The 21000-nt window shown below is 35.5% G+C and overlaps 1 protein-coding gene across 4 annotated transcripts in view; it reads left to right on the forward strand.

Annotated features, from left to right (window-relative positions):
- KHDRBS2 (KH RNA binding domain containing, signal transduction associated 2) overlaps positions 1–21000 on the forward strand; it is a 696964-nt gene that overhangs the window by 598864 nt on the left and 77100 nt on the right. For all 4 annotated transcript variants that reach the window (XR_005218033.1, XR_005218034.1, XM_037844105.1 and 1 more), the window contains exon 7: positions 7443–7525. Coding sequence is in view for 2 of the 4 variants with exons in the window: in XM_037844105.1 (XP_037700033.1) it covers positions 7443–7525 (83 nt within the window). In the remaining 2 variants the exon portion in view is untranslated. The remainder of the gene's footprint in view (positions 1–7442; positions 7526–21000) is intronic.

Genomic DNA, 21000 nt, shown 5'->3' on the forward strand with positions numbered 1-21000 from the left:
AACTGAAAAAAAAAAAAAGAAAAAAGAAAAAATTCAGTAGAATAAAACAAAATAAAATTTGCTCATCTCCTGTTGGAAGCTAGAGATCTTGAGTCCTTAGTCACAGGCAATGGTGAATGAATCCATATTCTTATAATCGTGGTGGGGGGGACCCCATGAAGCACTTGTGGCAAATAGTATTGATGCTGTAGTTACTGACCCCGGTGGATCCACAGGAGAGAGTTCTGGATTGCCCCTCATGTTGAGCTCTGGGAAATTAAAACTGCATTGTTAACACTTGTTCTGCAAAAGGGGTGTTGAGCCCTTGGGCTGAGAATAGGATGCTTAAACTGCACCTGAGAACACAGAAACCTAATATATATAGCTAAATAGTGTTAATGTGTATGTGTGTGTCTGTAACTGAAGTTAAATATTTCATAGAATGGTCAGAAAATGAATTTATAGAATTGTAACATAAGTAGAATAAAAAGGATGAGATATCACATAGGACAAAAAGATAAAATTAATGTATCAATCCAGAAGATCTAATATCTCACTAGTAGTATTTCTAGAAGTAGAGAAGAAAAATGGAGAGATGTTTTCCAAAACTGAAGAATATAAGTTTTCAGATTTGAAAGAGATGATTGAGTACACAGCACAACGAATGAAACACACACATATGCATGCACATGTGAACACACATAGGGATAGTTTTATGAAATTTCAGAAGACTAGAGATAATTGTAGCTTCCAAAAAGGAAAAAAAGAAATCTAAAACCCAAGCAAACTAGGTCATATACAGGTGGCACAAATTCTCAACACCAATATGTAATTGTAGAAAACATTGGGTCAAAGCTCCCCAAATTCTGCATAATAACTTTTCAGCCTAAACCTCTATACTCAGACAACCAATTAAGTGTCGTGGTAGAATAAAAAAATTAACAGACATGTAAAGGTTCAGCACAATATCACATATGTAGTATTTTTTTTTCAAAAATATTGATTCAATGTAATTATAAGACTAATCAGACAAATTCAGAATGAGACAATCTGAAAAACAACTGGTCTACACTTCTCAAAAAGTCAGTATTATGGAAAGCAATAAAAGGCTAGAAGACTATGCTAGTTTTAAAAAGATTAACACAGCACAATGTGTTAATTCATGAATCTTGACTGGGTCTAAAATTTATTAAAATAAATAGAAAAATATACTTGGGACAACTGTAGAATTTTAAAAATTTACTTTATAGATGATATAGAATTAGTTTTAGGAATAATAATAATATTGTCTTTAAGTAGGAGAATGTCTTTATTCTCAGTAGATGCAAGCTGAATATTTAGGGCTGAAAATGTCATAGTTTATGCATTTGATCTGCAAATATTTCAGAAAAAAGCATATATAAAAGAGATAATGCAAATGAGACAAAATATCAATAATTGGTGAATGTAAGTAAATAGTGGATGAGTATTCATGGTATTATCCTTTCACATTTTCTGCATAATTGAAATTTTTCATCCAAAAATCAAAAAGAAATAAACTGAGTGGTTTGAGGTAGAGTGAGGGGAAGGACAAAAAAAAAAAAAAAGGAAGCAAGAAAGAAAATAAAAATATTTTATCTCCAATATGTACAGTACCTCTTAATAGGAAATAATTGAGAGAAATGTTCAATAAGAAATGAAAGCAAGGAAATAATGGAATCTGGTTAAAGGGAATTCAACACAGAGAGTGGTAAGGGGATTCTCAGGAAAACCACTTTACCATCAGGCCTGGAAATCATCAATGTATACCAGAATTCAATTCCATGATTTTTCTGAAGGGAGATCTCCATGTAATTCAAAAGGAAGTAATAGATTATCTAATGTTTTTGAATGTTTGGAAATATTAATGCTACTTTAGCTTAACTATTGGGGACAAAAGGAAACCAATAATTATAAATATATAGAAAACCAATAAAAAATTAATTAACAATTATTATTTTAAAAGAAACAGAAAGTTGTATAGCAATAAAAATAGAATTGTATTAATCTATTTCGATCAGCAGTGAATAATACCTATGCATTATTATGTAATAATAATGTATATATCAACTATTTATTTAACAAAAATTATAATGAAACTATGTATAGAGACCAATATTGAGAGGGGTCTAAAATGCAACTAAATCCTCAATAACACTAATGATCAGTCAATAGATAATGACTAAAATTCCTAAATTTAGTTCCTAAATCAAGCCATCCTAATTTAACTATACCACTTAAAAATACTAAGTTAAATATTAAAGTAAAAGATGAAAAGGCTAAAAGAGAATGGGAGATTGGAGAAGGACAGGAAAAGGAGATGCTGGTTTTTTTGGACATAAACCCTTTAGTACTTACTGTTTTTAAACAATCTGCATGTAATATTTTTATAAATATTAACTTAAGAGTATTTTAAAATTTTTACATTCAAAACCAAATTAGAGTACTCAAAGATCAAATGGAGAAACTATCTCATACTGCAAGAACAAAAATATGTTAAAAAGGAATTCGTGAATGAAAAACATAGAAGACATGGAAGTCAGACTCACAAAACCTAATATGTAAATAATGGCCTAATATAAATGATGAAGAAACAGGTAGGAAAGAAGTAATAAAGAAATAACAAAAAATAAAAACTTCCTTAAGTGAATGAAAACTTTTAGTCTTCAGATTAAAAGAACTCAGAAGTCTTGGGCTAGATTAATGTGGAAACTCTCACCCCTAGACATTTTGTTTAAATTACTGAACACGGTAAAGAAAAGTATTTACAAGCCTCCAGACTGAAATGAAGTTATAGATTGATGAGGTGGGGGTAGAAGTGCATTCCAGTGGGAAAGATACCAGCACCAGCAGAGATCAGCTGCAGAAGAGTGAAAGGTTTGTTAGGAAGGTAATCAAGACAGGTGGCCAGGGTTTAGAGTGAAGTCAGTGACTGCAAAGGGGAATGAAGCTAAATCACTCAACAAGTGATCGAGCTGGAGTACATAATTACTAACTTTATTGCACATTCCACAATGAAAAGCCTGCATTAGATTTGTTAGCATAGCTCAGTCAGATAATCAAACTCACAACATGTTATTTATTAATGAGATTTAAAAATCATAGAACATACAACAAAATAAAATCTGTTCCATTTTTCTTTCTCCTTCCTTCCTTTTTTTTTTTTTCCTGAAAACTCATTGCTATATTTATTTATTTTTTGTGTGTGTGGTTTTTTTTTTTCCATTCTTATTGAGATTGTTCAGATACCATACAATTATCCAAAGATCCAAAGCGTACAATCACTTGCCCCTGGGTACCCTCATACAGCTGTGCATACATCACACTTAATTTTTGTTCAATTTTTAGAAACTTTTCATTACTCCAGACAAGAAATAAAGTGAAAGATGAAACAAGAAAAGGAAACTCTAATCCTCCCCTATCCCTAACCAACCCCCCACAATTGTTAACTCGTAGTATTGATATACTACATTTGTTGCTGTTTATGAAAAAATGTTGAAATACTACTAACTGTAGTATATAGTTTGTAATAGGTATATAGTTCTTCCCTATATGCCCCTCTATTATTAACTTCTAATTGTATTGTCATACATTTGTTCTGGTTCATGGAAGCAATTTCTAGTATTTGTATAGTTGATCATGGACATTGTCCACCATAGGATTCAGTTTTGTACATTCCCATCTTTTGACCTCCAACTTTCCTTCTGGTGACATATATGACTCTGAGCTTCCCCTTTCCACCTCATTCACACACCATTCAGCAATGTTAGTTATTCTCACATCTTGCTACCAACACCCCTGCTCATTTCCAAACATTTAAGTTCATCCTAATTGAACATTCTGCTCATACTAAGCAACCACTCCCCATTCTTAAGCCTAGTCCTATATCTTGGTACCTTATATTTCATGTCTATGAGTTTACATATTATACTTAGTTCCTATCAGTGAGACCCTGCAATAATTGTCCTTCTGTGTCTGGCTTATTTCACTCAGTATATTGCCCTCGAGGTTTTGTCATCAACCCATTTTTTTTTTTTAATATGGTTTTGTTCACTCACCATACATTCCATCCCAAGTATATAATCAATGGTTCTCTGCATGGTCATACATTTATGTGTTCACCACCTTCACCATTATCTATCTAAGGGCATCTACATTTCTTCCACAAGGCAGGGGGGAGAGTCAAAGAAGATAGAGAGGCAAAAGAAAGAGGAAAAACAAATGACAGCTAGGAAGCAGCAAAAGGAAAAATAACCTTAAATCAAAGTAGAATAAAGAATCAGACAATACCACCAATGTCAAGTGTCTAACATGCCTCCCCTATCCCCCTCTCTTATCTGCATTCACCTTGGTATATCACCTTTGTTACATTAAAGGAAGCATAATACAATGATTCTATTAGTTACAGTCTCTAGTTTATGCTGATTGCATCCCTCCCCCAATGCCTCCCCATTTTTAACACCTTGCAAGGTTGACATTTGCTTGTTCTCCCTCGTAAAAGAACATATTTGTACATTTTATCACGATTGTTGAATACTCTAGATTTCACCAAGTTACACAGTCCCAGTCTTTATCTTTCCTCCTTTCTTGTGGTGTCTCACATGCTCCCTACCTTCCTCTCTCAACCGTATTCATAGTTACCTTTCTTCAGTGTACTTACATTGTTGTGCTACCATCTCCCAAAATTGTGTTCCAAACCACGCACTCCTGTCTCCTATCACCTTGTAGTGCTCCCTTTAGTATTTCCTGTAGGGCAGGTGTCTTGTTCACAAAGTCTCTCATTGTCTGTCTGTCAGAAAATATTTTGAGCTCTCCCTCATATTTGAAGGACAGCTTTGCTGGATATAGGATTCTTGGTTGGCGGTTTTCCTCTTTCAGTATTTTAAATATATCACACCACTTCCTTCTTGCCTCCATGGTTTCTGCTGAGAGATCCACACACAGTCTTATTAAGCTTTCTTTGTATGTAATGGATTGCTTTTCTCTTGCTGCTTTCAGGATTCTCTCTTTGTCTTTGACATTTGATAATCTGATTATTAAGTGTCTTGGTGTAGGTCTATTCAGATCTCTTCTGTTTGGAGTATGCTGCGCTTCTTGGATCTGTAATTTTATGTCTTTCATAAGAGATGGGAAATTTTCATTAATTATTTCCTCTATTATTGCTTCTGCCTCCTTTCCCTTGTCTTCTTCTTCTGGGACACCAATGATACATACATTATTGTACTTTGTTTCATCCTTGAGTTCCCGGAGACGTTGCTCATATTTTTTCATTCTTTTCTCCATCTGCTCCTTTGCGTGTAGGCTTTCAGATGTTTTGTTCTCCAGTTCCTGAGTGTTTTCTTCTGCCTCTTGAGATCTGCTGTTGTAAGTTTCCATTGTGTCTTTCATTTCCATAGATTCTACTAGTTGTTTTTTTGAACTTTTGATTTCTGCCGTATATATGCCCAGTGTTTCCTTTACAGCCTCTATCTCTTTTGCAATATCTTCTCTAAACTTTTTGATTTGATTTAGCATTAGTTGTTTAAATTCCTGTATCTCAGTTGAAGTGTACTTTTGTTCCTTTGACTGGGCCATAACTTTGTTTTTCTTAATGTAGGTTGTAATTTTCTGTTGTCTAGGCATGGTTTCCTTGGTTATCCAAATCAGGTTTTCCCAGACCAGAACAGGCTCAGGTCCCAGAGGGAAGAAATATTCAGTATCTGGTTTCCCTGCGGGTGTGTCTTAGAAAATTGCTCCACCCTTTGACGCCTCAGGTCGCTGTGCTTTTCTGCCCAGCAGGTGATGCCTGTTAGCCTATAATTCTTGACTGGTGTGAGGAGGTGTGCCCGTGTTCCCCAGGCTCTGGGGTCTGGTTCTGAATGGAAAGGGCCCCACCCCTTTCCTCCTAGAGAAGACAGACCCCCCAGGTGGAGGTCATTAGCATTTCAATGGTCTCTCTCTCTGCTTGTGCTGTCTCCACCCTTCCCCGAGTCACAGCCCTGGAAACTGAACATGACTGGGGCTTTCTCCACTGAGCCAAAAAAGAAACAGATAGTCCCCTTCAGACCCAGTCCAAGACCCAGTCAAGACTCCAAGGTCAGTCGTCACCCAAATCCTCTGTCTGTTTTTTGGGGATGCGTACCTGTAGTGAGCAGTTCACACTTGCTACTTAAAACCCCAGTTGGAGCTCAGCTGAGGTATATTCGCTTGCTGGGAGAGAGCTTCTCTCTGGCACCACGAGGCTTTGCAGCTCAGGCTATGGGGGAGGGGATCTCGTGACTTGGATCCGCAGGTTTTACTTACAGATTTTATGCTGTGTTCTCGGGCATTCCTCCCAATTCAGGTTGGTGTATGATGAGTGGATGGTCTCATTTGTCCCCCTGCAGTTATTCTGGATTATTTACTAGTTGTTTCTGGTTTTTTATAGTTGTTCCAGGGGGACTATTTAGCTTCCACTCCTCTCTATGCCACCATCTTGCCCCGCCTCCACCGATTTTTGAGGCTAAGAGAAATCCAAAATCAAGGTGTCAGCAGGGCTAGGCTTTCTCTTTGAAGACTGTGGCATTATTGGGGCTAGCTATCCACAATACTTGGGGTTCCTTGGCTTTTCTGTCACATGAAAAGGCACATAGCATCTTCTTCTTTCTCTTTGGGGTCCACAGACTGCTAGCTTCTGGCTGTTCCCACTGACTTCCCTCTCTATGACCTTCTCTATAAGGCCTTCAGTATTAGGATTAAGACCCATCCTGATCCAGCTGGGCCATACCTTAACTGAAGTAACCTCATCAAAAGGTTCTCTTTACAAGAGTTCATACCCACAGGAATGAATTAAATTTAAGAACACATTTTTCTAGGGAACATAGCTCCAAACCACTATAGTCTGCCCTCTGGACCCAAAAAAAGACAAGTTCCCCTTCCTTCCTTTTTATTCATATTTATTTTTGCAATAATGACTACATCTTCTTTCCTGAAAGTTGACCACAATTTAGAGATTCTGAATTCACAGATTCAGTCTTAATTATGACTATTATGAGGAGGAAAAAAAAAAAAAAAACTACTCCCAGTAGGGTGGTCCAGTAAGATGTTAACACCCTCGTTAGGGTGTTGACTACCTTACTTTCTTTTACTATCCATAATAGTAATTATCCATAATAATTTCAGAAGAAAATTTTATTTTGAGTTTCTTAAAATGTCTAAGTTAGTATCTATCAGAATTCTAAGTAAATCCCAGAACAAATATTGCTACTTCAACAATATGCTGAGTTTCATTAATAAACCTTAATACCTAATCTGTGAAATAATTCACACTTATGTGGGAACATTATTGAAGTAAATGGGATGCATAACAACTTAACCAACTATAAAAACAAACCCAAGCTCTCCTGTATAAAATCTCCTTAACCGAAAATAGATTAAAATTAATCAAATTAATTGCTAATGAGTCTTTCTACCGTTTTCTGCCTTAGGGGTATGATGATGGCTATGGGGGCGAATATGATGACCAGACCTATGAGGCTTATGATAACAGCTATGCTACCCAAACACAGAGGTAAGGCATTTGCTGTCTAAAGCGTCCTTCTCAGGATTGTCTCTAATTTGCTATTTTGTTTCTTGAATCTGAATGTCAGTAATACTATGTGAGAATTTCTAACAGTACTTTTTCTCTATTGTTTTTCTGATTTATCAGAGGTAAAAGATAGCCTTTCAATGGCTAGTAATGAAATGATGCATTAATTTAAGACTCAATAAGTATCATAACTAAAGTGCATTAAAAAACTCATTTGTCATTTTTAGAGTTGTGTTTTTTTGTTTGTTTGTTTGTTTGTTTGTTTTTAGTGAATTAGCAAATCAGACAACGTTGAAAACAAGGCATTTGTTCAATTTGGCCTCTCTTCTTCTTCCCCTAATGTAATTTTCATTTGTAAAACAAAAGATTAGGATGTATTATTGGTAATCTGAAAAGAGAATTCTTAGAACATGTTATGAAATGAAGAATTCCTTTCCTTTCAGAATGGATCTCTTAATAATTGTTAAGTCTATCACTTTAGATTGACTCAAAATTTGTGATACCAATGCATTTTGGCCCTTTTAAAATCAGATTTATTGAGGTATTATTTACTCATAGTAAAATTTAACCACTTAGTGTATAGTTGTCTGAGTTTACCAAATTCATATCATCATGCAAAAACCACCTAATCAAGATATGTGTAAGATTTTCATCACTCCAAAATATTTCTTTATGGCCCTTTGTAATAAACTTGTCCCCCACCCAAGGCTCTGGAAACCAAGATCAGTCCTTTTGCCGCTTTAGTTTTACCTTTTCTAGAATGCCATATATATTTGAGTCTGGCTTTCACTTAGCATAATGCATTTGATATTCATTCAAATTGTGAGACTCTCAGTATTTTGTTCTTTTTTATTACTATTTAGCATGTCATCTGTGAATGTACCGCAGTTTGTTTTTTTATCCACCAGTTGAAGGACATCTATATTTTCTAATTTTTAGCAATTATCAATAAAATTATTATAAAACAAATGCATTTTTAGAAAAGTCAATCACCTAACTTTTTCTTCCTTTGAAAGACAATAGTTAAAAATTTCAAAGGAAAGTAAAAGGGCCCCATATGACTTTCTCCTTTATGTGATTGACAGAAACCAATAATTGTTGAAAAATCATTATAACATTGATCATTTATTGCCTCACTTTATTGGCACCCAAGGATACCTAGATGTATTATTAAGTATATAAAGAGGTGAGATGGATGATAAAGAAACAACTTTGTGGTCATTTATGGAGTGGAGGAAATGTGCTTATACTGCATTAGTATGGATTTCCCATGCTGTGAGGGGCATAATGATAAAAAGGGTGAGGGGAAATTCTGTTTAGAAAGAATACTGTGGGCAATTAAGAAAAAGATGAGTGTTAATTAATAGCCTTAAAATATGCATTACTGAAGATGTAATTATGGAAATGACCATCCTCAACTTTGAGTAATTGGTTCATTTGTATTAGGTTAAATAGAAAAGCCATCATGAGCCAAGAGCTTCTACTATGGGTAATGTATTAATTGTCCTAATTACATATTGAAACACATTGAACACAGTTATTTAGGGTAATGGGAGAAAGTTTTGCATCACAGCACAGACATTGCGCAGAGTATTGTATGCAAAATGACCCCTTATTTGTAACATCTGCTAATATTTTCAAATTTCTGGTTCACTGTTGTACATTAGTGTATGGGAACATAGTGATAATAAAGTTCTATAACTTGTTTCAGAAACCCTTTGGTAGAAAACACAATCATCACACACTAAAAACACAACAAGAATAGCATAAAATAATTTCTTGGTGTATCTCTGTAGAACTACATTCAGCTCATAGAGCTTTTGAAATATTTCCAAAATGTGAGGGATTTTCTACATTTTCCTTCTGGTGATAATTCAAATGGCTTTAACTGACCACAAAAGGTAAGGAAGAAGGAATTTAAGGGATAAGGATGAATTATTTTTTAATAATTAAGTGAATTCTAGAATTGTTGAACACAATATGTATAAAAAGCTAATGGCAGCAATATAGACAAAATTAGAAAAAAAAATTTTGTCTTGTTATAATGAAGTATAGTTTATATATAAAAAGATATTTTCTATGAACTTCTGCCACCTTCTTTTTTCTCTATCCTATACACTCAATTTTCAACAGCTAAATTCTTCCCACCCTTCCAAGCCAGCTCAGAAAACATCTCCTCCAAAAAGTGTTTTTTCAGCCTTATTTGGGGATAATCTGTTTTGCCCTGAATTCCAATGGCAACATTATCTTTACTTCTCTATAACATTTTCTCTTTCTGTCTTACTTTGGGATTATTTGTATACATGCCCCCTATCACCTTGCTTGTTGTCCAGAATCTTTGTCTGATGCACCTTTATGTTCTTCACAGTACATAGCTTTGGGTCTTTCATGGGGTAAGTGCTTGTTAAATGAATTTCAGGCCTAATGTGCACTTCCTCTATGGGGGTACAAAATAAAAGCCTCATCTCTCAAGAGAATACAGTCTTCAGAATTACATGTATCCTATTCACTCACAAAATATTTTTGTGTTTCTCAGGTATTTCAGTGCTAACCCAGAAGGGACAAGGAAGGCAGGTTATGAAATTAGTCACAATAATATTATTCTATATTACAATAATTCTAAAATGTCTATTTTGGTCAATATCATATTCCTAATATAGTATTGTGTCTGGCATATTAGAGGTTCTCAATAAAAATTTGTTGAGTAAATGGATGAAAAATGAATGAAAGCATTAATGAATGAATGAAATTACCACTATTATTTCAGTGGTAATAATTATATATTATTATTATTATTATACCAATTTATAACAGAAATGGGTAAACCTATGAGAATTTAGTAGGAAATATGTTAAATCCTAACATTTTGTTTTTTCTATTGGTCCAACTATACCAGCAGTTCAGTTAAATAAGCACTTAATGAGCAATTGTATATGCTAAGTAGTATACTAAACACAGTGATTGTATTTTTTTAAAAACATTTAATTCATTTTAATATTTGTTTCTGACAGTGTTTGAGGAGGAGTTATTTGCAGGCTGTATATGTTTAAGTAAATTCACTGACTGAAACAACAAAAGGGTAATCAGATATTAGGAATTAGAAGTGACAGATTCCTTTTCCACAAAGAATCAGTCAAAAATTGTCACCTTCAACAGATGGCCCTGTAGTTGGACTTTGAAAAGTAAGATTTGGATTGGTGGAAGGAAATGGATAAAGCATTCTAAAGTATTAGAAATCTGTACATAGAAATATACAAATATAGAGAGAAATATATGGGCAGAAAACTCCTCTAGTATTTACAAGCAATGTATTTTTCAGTATTGCCTGTGTTTGTTGCAGTCAAAATCAGAAGATATGCCCTTTTGGAATCTTTGAAGGTAAAACAATAGAATATGTGTGACTTAAGACTGAGATAAAAGATAAAATCTTTAGAGGACATAGTCTTTAATTGACTAGTTAATCAGGATAGGTGACTACAGAATTTGTGGAGATTATAAAGTAGAATCTGGCAGGTGCCTCAGTGGAATAATTATATTGTCCTCAATAGAGATTCTAGCAGAAGTTCACAAGGTAACAAGCCTACAAAGGTTCACCTAGAGTTCAGAGGCTGTAACAACTTTAATTAATCCTCATTTGTCTTGTAAGGTGTCATTAGTTCTGGGATATTTCAAATGGATCAGAAAAGGGACTTCACTAAAGTTTTGTCAGGAGGAGTCTCCACCCACCTTTTTCTCTTGCTTGGTGTTTGTGAGAAGAAAAAGTAAAGAAATAGATTGATGAGTTTATTATGCAAGCTTCAAATTCCAGGACTAGCATTGCAGTTTCTAGGGGGATTCACTTACTTGAAGTCCTGGGCTTAAAACAAATTGCATCCTGTGATTAACACCTTTAATAAGGACCGAACTTTTAAATTCTGTCCATGTTCTGATGCCTCATTTTATGTGCTTCTCCAAAGGCAGTAACATTTTCAAAGATCATTCTTCTGAAATCATATCTATTCACAAGGTCTTGCCAACATTTCCCAATGCTCGAATTTTAAGCAAGTATGTATACCAAACAAAATCAGCAATGTAGATAAAAAGCATTTATTAAATACAAATAATATTGCAAGCAAAAGTCAAAAAACCAGTTCTAGTTTTTGTTCTAATACTAATTTAATTTGGATGTGAAATGTTAAGAATTTACAGTTTTCCAGTGTAAATATTTGACTCCAGAGTGGTATAATAGGCAAAATATCAAAATGCAATCCTTTGCTTTCCTTGAAGCATGACTCAGTAAGTAACTCACACAATGTAGGCAAAGAGGCCAGCCACCCTTCTGCAAATTTTTCTAGAATTCAGACATTTTTTTAATATCTGTATCTGTCAGAATCTACATCATAAAAAAAAGTGAAATTCTAAAATTAGAATAATTTAAGGAGAGTTTTAAATAAAGGAACCATTTTCAGAGGTAGGAACCATGCAGTTCCTTGGGGCTAAGATCCATGAGGCAAAGTGCTTTGCCACCAAAACTAGAAATGAAAGGGAGGTAGAGCTGTAAGAGAAGGCCACTTTACCGGAGCTGAGGCTATACAGCTATGACCACCCAAGGAGAAAGCTCAGGAAATTAATACCCTCACCTTACTTTCCTCCCTTCTTCCAATCTCCTACCATTCCTCCTCATTGGCTGAACACATTAGGTGACAGACACCCAGACACAGGGGAGAGAGTCTTTAAAAGTCAGCTTCCAGACAGAGCAGGCACTGAAGGGGACAGTGGATGTAGGAAGGCAAATAGAAGACATCCAGCATGTTGGAGTCAGTTGTTTGATGATATAAATGACATTAAGTTGCTGTGGAAAGAGTAGTGCTTTTAAATGAATTTGGATTTTATTAATGAGAAAAGCATCTTCATACTAAAAGAAAGTATATAGAGGTATGAGTGTTTGGTAGACAAATGGATTCTTGAACTCCTTTGCACAACTTCTTAGCTCCTCAAGAGTCAGAGCTCAGAGCATAGGAACTGCTACTCTCTTGCTCATAAGCTGCTTGGAAGAAAAGGCTCAAGAGCTGTTCCAGTTTGCTAATGCTGCCATTATGCAAAATACCAGAAATGGATTGGCTTTTATAAAGGGGGGTTATTTGGCTACAAATCTACAGTCTGAAGGCCGTGAAAAAATCCAAATGAAGTCATCAACACAAGTATACCTTCACCGAAGGAAGGCCAATAGCATCCAGAAAACCTCTGTTAGCTGGGAAGGCACGTGGCTGGCATCTGCTGATCCCAGGTTGTGTTGCAGCCCCACTCTCAGCTCCTGTGAGTTCCTCAAAGTGTCTGTCTTGGCTGCAGCACCTCCTTCTGTCTGTGAACACTTTTATAGGACTCCAGTGATTCAATTAACACCCACCCTGAATGGGTGGGGGAACACCTCCATGGAAATTATCCAATCAAAGGTCTCGCCCACAGTTGATAAAGTCACATCTCCATGGAAACAAAGAATTTCAACCTAATCAACACTAATACATCTGCACCCACAAGATTGCATCAAAGAACATGGCATTTTGGGGGACATAATACATCCAAACTGGCACAAGAGCTAACACTAATTTTGTGCCAGCTGTTATGCTAAGTGTTAGGGGCAGTTTTCCTCATTTAATCCTCCCAATTAAATATGTACCAGAAACTGTTTCATCCCCATTGAAAGTAGAGAAAAACTGAAGCTTTGGAATGTTAAGCAACTTTCCCAAATTCATTAAATTAGTAAATGGATTTGATCGCACATATGCTGACTCCAGAAGCCCTAGACCAAAAGACCATCAATTCCACAGGCCTTTACTATGTACCTTGCATAGGTCAGAGAGAATATTCATTTGATATGATGAAAATGTAGGGAGCTATTTGCATGCTTTTGAAAAGGTTCTGGCCAAAAGGCAATTTTAAGCAAGAAAAAAAATTTGAAATTATTTAACTATTTTTTTAGGATGTAAGTTTAATGTGAGTTTTTGTATTTGGTCCGAAGAGTCCATAGAACTCCTTCTAATGAAAATTTTAGTGTGAGGCACTGCAGTTACCAGTAATGTAATAAAAGTTACAATATTAAGTATGTAACAGCTTAGCCTATTCATTTAAGTGGCACTATTTGCAATAAAGTGACTCACCCTCATTTTGTAATTCAATTCTCTTATGTCTCAATACTATAGTCAACGATGAGAATGAATTTACAGACGGTTATTAGATTTGAGGTATTTCCCATCTCCAGATCTCTACATGCATAAAGAGAAGTAGTTTGAAATCATTTGAATTTACCTCAACGGAATGAGAATTCTGCTCCTAATAACCACTATTTTTTTAAGTTTTAATTTGACATTTATTTTGGGCATTTAGGATAACTACTTTTAAAAAGGAAATGTGATTCTTCAAGTTATTCATCATTTATCCATTTTATTTATGATTTTTATTAATTTAAGGTTAACTTCGATGATAACTAAACTACTTGCCTAAACAGTCAATTTATATTTAAAAATGTATCACTGAAGTACATTTTCTATTATAACAGTCTAGTAAAAAGAGTTAAAATAACCATTTCCCTTGGGATGTGAATGATAAGTCTCCTAAGAGAACCTAAGAAGGTATCCTAGTTAGTAATCCAAACCTACTTGATCATCAGTTGAGATCAGGACATGTCAATATGTTAGTCATTTCTCTTCAGCAGATTATTTTAGAGCTGGAGACATCCCTCAGGCAGGAAACTGGAAATTATTGAATAAACCCTGTGTAAGCAAAGTTTCAGAGATAGGAAGTATGGATCATTTTAAACTCTTGAAATACCCAACATGCTACAAAGAGCCCAGCATTAAAGCTAGATAAAGAACCTAAGGTGAAATTCTGGCTTCCATGGTAAGTGAAGAAACTTAGCATCACCAAAAGAGAGAAACTTATTTAGCATATAAGTAATCACTTCCTTTAGAGATCAGGCAATGTTCATAAGTACACGTGATCATCAAGGTGTAAAACAATAAGAAATGGTGGCAATACAATAAGGAACTGTGGAAAACTAGAAAGTATGTGCTCTGTCCAAAGCAACCATCTTCTAATCAGCTTGAAGAGATTGTGTCCATGTAGCCCATGAAAGCTAAGGGACCTAGTGGTGCTAGATCTTTTTATTTTTCTCCACAAGAAAAACTAGAAATCTAAGCTTTCCACCCCAAAACTCACTGTTTTAAAACAGCCATTTTTATTATGCTTGTGGATTCTGTGGGTCAGGAATTTTAACAAGGTACTTCTGGAATGGCTTGTCTCTGCTCTACTATATTTGTACTTTCAGCTGGGAAGGCCCAGAATCTGATGGTGACTTAGTGGCTAGGGGTTAGAATCATCTGGAAAGTCTTCTCTCACATATCTGGCAATTGATGCTGACTGTCAGCTGGCATCTGTCTCACCTGGGACTGTCAGAATGCCATCTGGTCCTCTCCATGTGACTTAAGCTTCCTCACTGCATGGCCACTCAGGTTTCAGATAATGAGCATCCCAGTAAACAAGGCAGAAGCTGCATAGCCTCATTGTGTTGATTACAATCTAGTAACAAGGCCACCCAGATACAAGGGGGTGGGGGGAGTATTATACCTAACTACTTGATGGGGCACTGGCATGGAAAATATAATTTGCCACATCAAGTTTTCAGTGCAATCTGCAGCTTTTAAATGCTGGAGACTTATTGTTAAAAAATTTAAAACTATGGAGACCAAATCAAGCATAGCAACAAGCTAGCTATGGTCATTTTATTTCTAAATTCTGCTCTAAAATTTGTCAAGATAGAGGGAGGAAGAAGTCAGTATCCAGAAAATGTTTCCAAGAGCACAGTAACAATGAGTCCTTCAGAGAAGCTATTGGAGGGCATCACATGGTCTGTGAAGGATGTTCTAAAATCCAGGAATGGACATTCTGGGGACAGTTAGGGAAGAGGGCAGACATGGAAATGCATATGTTACCTTTGATAAGTACTACACTAGAGGGATGTGCTAGAACACAGGAGAGAACAGGGGAGACCACCCAAGTGGAGAGTTAAGAGAAAGTATCACAGAAGGCTTCCCAGAATAGCTGATACCAAGCTGAGATTAGATTGGTAAGATTTAGCCAGGAAAAGCATCATCATGTGCAAAGACAAAGAAATGAGAATATGATTACAGGAACTTCATGTCCTTCAGAGGATTAGATGATTAAGATATTTGACTGCGGCAGAAATTTGGCTAAAATGATAGGAAGGAAACAGGAAAGCCTTTCAATAGCACTAGGAAATAGGAACTTAATAATTATATTTGGATAAATTTTGAGGTCTTCATCAAACCTAGAAATTGGTAAATTTCTACAAATTTCTTCTTTGTAGAAAATCATTATCTCTTTTTCTGCATTGGGTCAATTTTGTCATCTGAGCTTAAAAAGTTCTCTACTAGTTGCTATTCCATCTTTTTTTTTTTTTTTTGTGCAGGCTTTCCATGATTTTGTTGTTTCTTTGTTTTTTTAGTGATTCTTTTTTTCTTTGGTTTCTTTTTCACTTAAAAGAAAAAAAGAAAACCTCCAGTTCTTACTTTTTTACACTTGCACATTTGTAATTTAAAAAGGGAGATATTTTTTCCAATACTGTGGTCGAGATGGAAAAGTTAGAGCTTTGTGATCTTAGAATCTTAAAGTTGGAATAACAAAAACAAGACTTACTATAGATTTTGTGAGGATCTCAGAATAGGGAATGAGTGGGGGACAGAGTCAAACTAAAATGTAGAAATTATTTATTTTCCATAATTAGAATCCCCTTTTTAATATCCTCAACACCTTCTTTCACTGTTTCATTAAAATAGTGTCTATTAAGATGCTGGAAATAGAATGGTGAACAAATACAGTACATTAAATGTACAGGTTCAACATCCTTTGGTTGCAATCCTTTGGACCAGATGTTTCACATTCAGAATTGTTCGGATTTTACAAAGGCAAATATATTGTATATTGCATCTGGGCCAAGACAACCGTATTAATGTTATTTCTGTGAAGCATGAACACCTACACCAAGAAGTCTAAATGAAGACTATGAATAGCCTCTTGTCATTTTAGCTAGGGTTTTATTGACAAATGAATTCAGACTTCCGATTTAAAAAAATACTTTAGGTTTCACAACGTTTGGATTTGTGCTCAAGGATAAGTGATTTTGAACCTATATTATATAATGTGCAGTAAGATTGAGTTGTGGGAGATGGGTGAACAAGGAAAGAGAGGACGCTGAAGGGCTACACAGCAAACACTTGAACATTTACAAGAGTGGCAAGCTTCTGATAATAGTAATAGCCACAATCCTGAGCATTTGCTGTTTGCCACACATCTATAGTAGGTACTTCTAAACATCTCATGAGGTAGCTAGTTTTTTCCTCATGTTACAGATAAAGAAATCAGGACTCAGGATGTTTACCTTGACTAGGATTTTATAGCTTAGTAAGTAGCAAGCCCAAGCTTTGAATTGATTCCAGCATCCGCAGTCTACTTCCTTTGTACTAATACCACATTGTTTCCCAAATACATTATTCCGTTTTTTAACAACACTAACTACTTCTCCATCTGTATATGTTGATCTCTAGCTTGTTTTTTCTTCCACATATCAGCCTTTCTTAAGATAATGTCCTATTGATATCAAAATCCACAGTGTGGTAGCATGTGTTCTTGGCTACAGTTCGTGCCATTTGCTGTATGAGTTTTTCAATCCCTCCTAATCAAGAGACAGAGTGTGTTTTCTTGACTCCTGACTACCTCGTATCTTGTTTTGACCAATAGAATAATGAGGACATTTCCATGTGCCATTTTTAAGCCTAGAAGTGAAGACTGGTGTGTTTCCTACTTTTCCTCTTATTGTCACCAGGAGAAGAGCTTCTCCATGGTAGCTGCTGCCCCCTCATCTAGGCTCCAGAATGAACACACATGGAGCCCAAACCTCAGGAAGGAGCCAAGATCAGTTCAGTCCATAGCTTGGAACAGGGCCCCGAGTTAAGTCCATCCCATATCCGCCAACTCCAGCCAACCCAAAATCACGTGAGCGCTAAATTGGTGTATGCCGCTGATATTTTGTGATTGCTTGTTAGGCAGCATTATGGTAGCAATAACAAACTGGGACCTAGAGTAAACACCCACATACCCATGGTTTCCCTCAACTCTCTTGGTAAGATGTGATTTTCATTTCACCAAGTATCCTAGCTGTTGTCTTACAAAACCCTTCTTGTCCAAATGTCCACCTTAAAGTATAGCACAGTAATATTGATGTATGTTATATCAAACAAGAGGTGGCTGGCACAAAGAAAGGGCACTAACACAACTTTTGCTCTTCATTTCAAAGTCCTTTAGTATAATCAGACTGTGTGATTTTCTTAAATGGCTGTGTCACATTATCAGGTTTCATTGAACTTGTTTTCAACTGAAACTTAGGCTTTTCTAAATGAACTGCTGTCAAATCAGTTCTAACACCAGTCTGTGTCTTTGCAATTGATTTTTTTAACCTAAATGCACATTTATCTCTGTGCATTTCACCTTGTTGTTTAGTCCTCTTATTGTTGGTTTTGATTTACCTTTTTGGATACCAAGTCTTAAAATGAACATAGTAGCAAAACTTACTCCAGCATGACCTAATTTCAACTTGCTAAATGCTATCTGTAAAAAAATAATCTCCTACTTTATGTGGGATTTCATAAGCAAATCTTGTATTTCTTTATTCAAGTAATTTTTTTTTTAATTAGGGGAAAGCATACAGTATCAAGGACAAAGTTCAGTAGCAACCTTCAAGTTGACATTGACCACTAATTAAAATTCTATGAGAACAGTTTTAGACAGAGCCATGAATCTACATAACTGTACTGTCAAAAAGCTTACAAATTATTCACAAAGAAATTATGTAGTATTTTTAAACTGTCCATTTATTCAACAAATATTCATTGAATGTCACTATTCTGGGCCTCTGTATATAGAAACAAATAAGACATAGCCTGGCCTTTGATTTATTCATAGTCTAGTGTAGTTTTTGCAAAGTAAAAACTAGACTTCTGCATCAGAAACATCTGCAAATAAAATTACAGATTTCTAGGCTACCACTTAGGCCAGCTGAATCAGAATCTGAAGAAAGGGACTCAAAATTTGCACTTTCTCACTTTTTCATGCAGTACCCCTGTGTGATACTCATGCACACTAAAGTGTAGGCACCATTCCACTAGAGAAAGAGACAGAGAGGCAAAAATACAGTTCTGGTGTGATGAGAGGAGTTGTACATGAAGATGTGAGCAAAGTGTCATGGTAGACAGTGTGAAGGGGTGACATCTTTCCTGAGGAAGCTGGGTAAAGCTTTAATAAAAGGCTGTTGATTAAGGTGGATCCCAGGAAGATGATGAATACTTTTTGAGGTGAAGAAGTAGAGAAAGTTCCATCTAGACAGAAGGATTACCATGGTCAGAGGCATGGGATTGTGAAAGGATTTGTGTCTTTGGGGTGCATTTCACCAGGTCTGGGTGTAGGGTAAGTGTCTTAGTTTCCTAGAGCTGCCGTAGCTAAGTACCATAAACTGAGTGGCTTAAAACAACAGAAATTTATTGTCTCACAATTCTAGAGGCTCAAAGTCTGAAATCAAGGTGTCAGCAGGACCTTGCTCCCTCCAAACTCTGTAGGGAACAATCTGTTCCATGCCTCTCTCCTGGCTTCTGGTGGTGTCTTGCCAGAAATCCATGGCATTCTCTCTGTCTGTCTGTGTCCAAATTTCCTCTTCTTATAAGGACATCAATCATATTGGATTAAGGGCCCACCCTTCTCCAGCATGACCTCATTTTAACTTGTCAAAAGCCATCTGTAATGATTCTATTTCCAAATAAGGTCACATTCTTAAGTACCAGAGATTAAGACTTTAATGTATCTTTTGGGGGGACAAAATTCAATCCATAACAGTATGTAAGAGAGGAGTGATAGGGCTAAGCTGGATAGATGGCTAGAAAGTAGATAGAAAAAAGGCTTGTGGCTGTTCAAGGAATTATCACTCACTCCCAGGATCAGAGAAAAGGGTGATGTGTAAATACATAATTACAGTTCAATTCAGTTGCACAATGGTGGTGCACAGAGACAAACAGTTGCAATCCTGATTTCCTCTCCCATTATGAAAATTGGGTGTTGTACATGTTTAAGTAATAAGCAGACTTCTTAATCATAAAATAGTTAAAGCCTCTCTTGACATAAGTTACTTCCTGAGAGACTCTGGAAAAGCATGGCCTGGTTTCCTCACATAAGGAAAAGTCTTATCAAATTGGAATTAATGATATCAATTCACATATTGTTTTCTCAAACTCTATTACATTTATTTACATTTCCAAAGTCTGGTGCATGAAAATAACCCTTTAATAAATAGCGAATGGTTTGGGAACATTACAAAAAACAGGTGAGATTCCATTTGTGTTTTGAATGAGGAAGACTATAAATCACTGTAACTTGTAGCCATAGTTCAACTTGCACCACTGAATTCAGTCTCAAAGTCAACCAGATTAGAGGATTGAAATAATTAGAAATTATACTAATGTTTACAGCATTGAAATTTTACTGTTACTCATGAATTATGACTCAACCAAAGAAATATTTGTATACAATTAAAATTATGTCCAATTCAAACTAGGGTTCAATAGCTTTTATGTATTTGTACCTAAGGCGTGTAACAGTTCATTTAGTACTGTCATGTACCACTGAGCCTAATTAATCAGTCAGTTGAAGGTCTTATTTATAGAAAATAATTGCTACATTCTAATGATAATTCCACACAATAAAACAGAAGATTAATGTGTTTCTTATAAAATTGCTCACCCCTCATTTATGTAATAAAGGGTCAAAGTAATCAAAAGACACAAGCTGAATTGGAAATAAATGATTAAAGACTGTCTAGAAAGGGAGTCCATTTGCAGAAATGTATGCAGGGTGTTAAATTCAGAAAACAAAAACATATCCAAATATTATTTTTCTCTCATTTGGGGCATGAGATTGTACTCTCAAAACATCCATTTTCTATAAAAGGGATCATTGGAAAGCTGATCACAATTTTACACTAGATGTCTTATATAGATCATCTGTATTGATCCTTAATCTATGAGCAGAACAAATGTGTCACTTCCCTCATGAATAATCGATCTATATTTCATCCTGTGAACATTAAATGCCATCAACTGAAACTTAAGAGGGCATATATGGTTATTTCATGTTTCACAATATTTCAGGAAGATGAAATCTCTGTCAGCACTGAAAACCTTTATGAATATGAAAAAGAAGAACTTTATGTCTATACTTTCACCGATTGGCATATTATTATTTATTGAGTGCCTGCTATGTACTAGATACTTATTGTGTTGTCACAGGTTATCTCATTAATAAAGATAGATCTCAATACTACCATATTAAAGGTGAAAAGATTAAATAATTTGGCAAGTTGG

The sequence above is a fragment of the Choloepus didactylus genome, chromosome 7 (genome assembly GCF_015220235.1).
Source record: "Choloepus didactylus isolate mChoDid1 chromosome 7, mChoDid1.pri, whole genome shotgun sequence".
NCBI classification, from domain to species: Eukaryota; Metazoa; Chordata; class Mammalia; order Pilosa; family Megalonychidae; genus Choloepus; species Choloepus didactylus.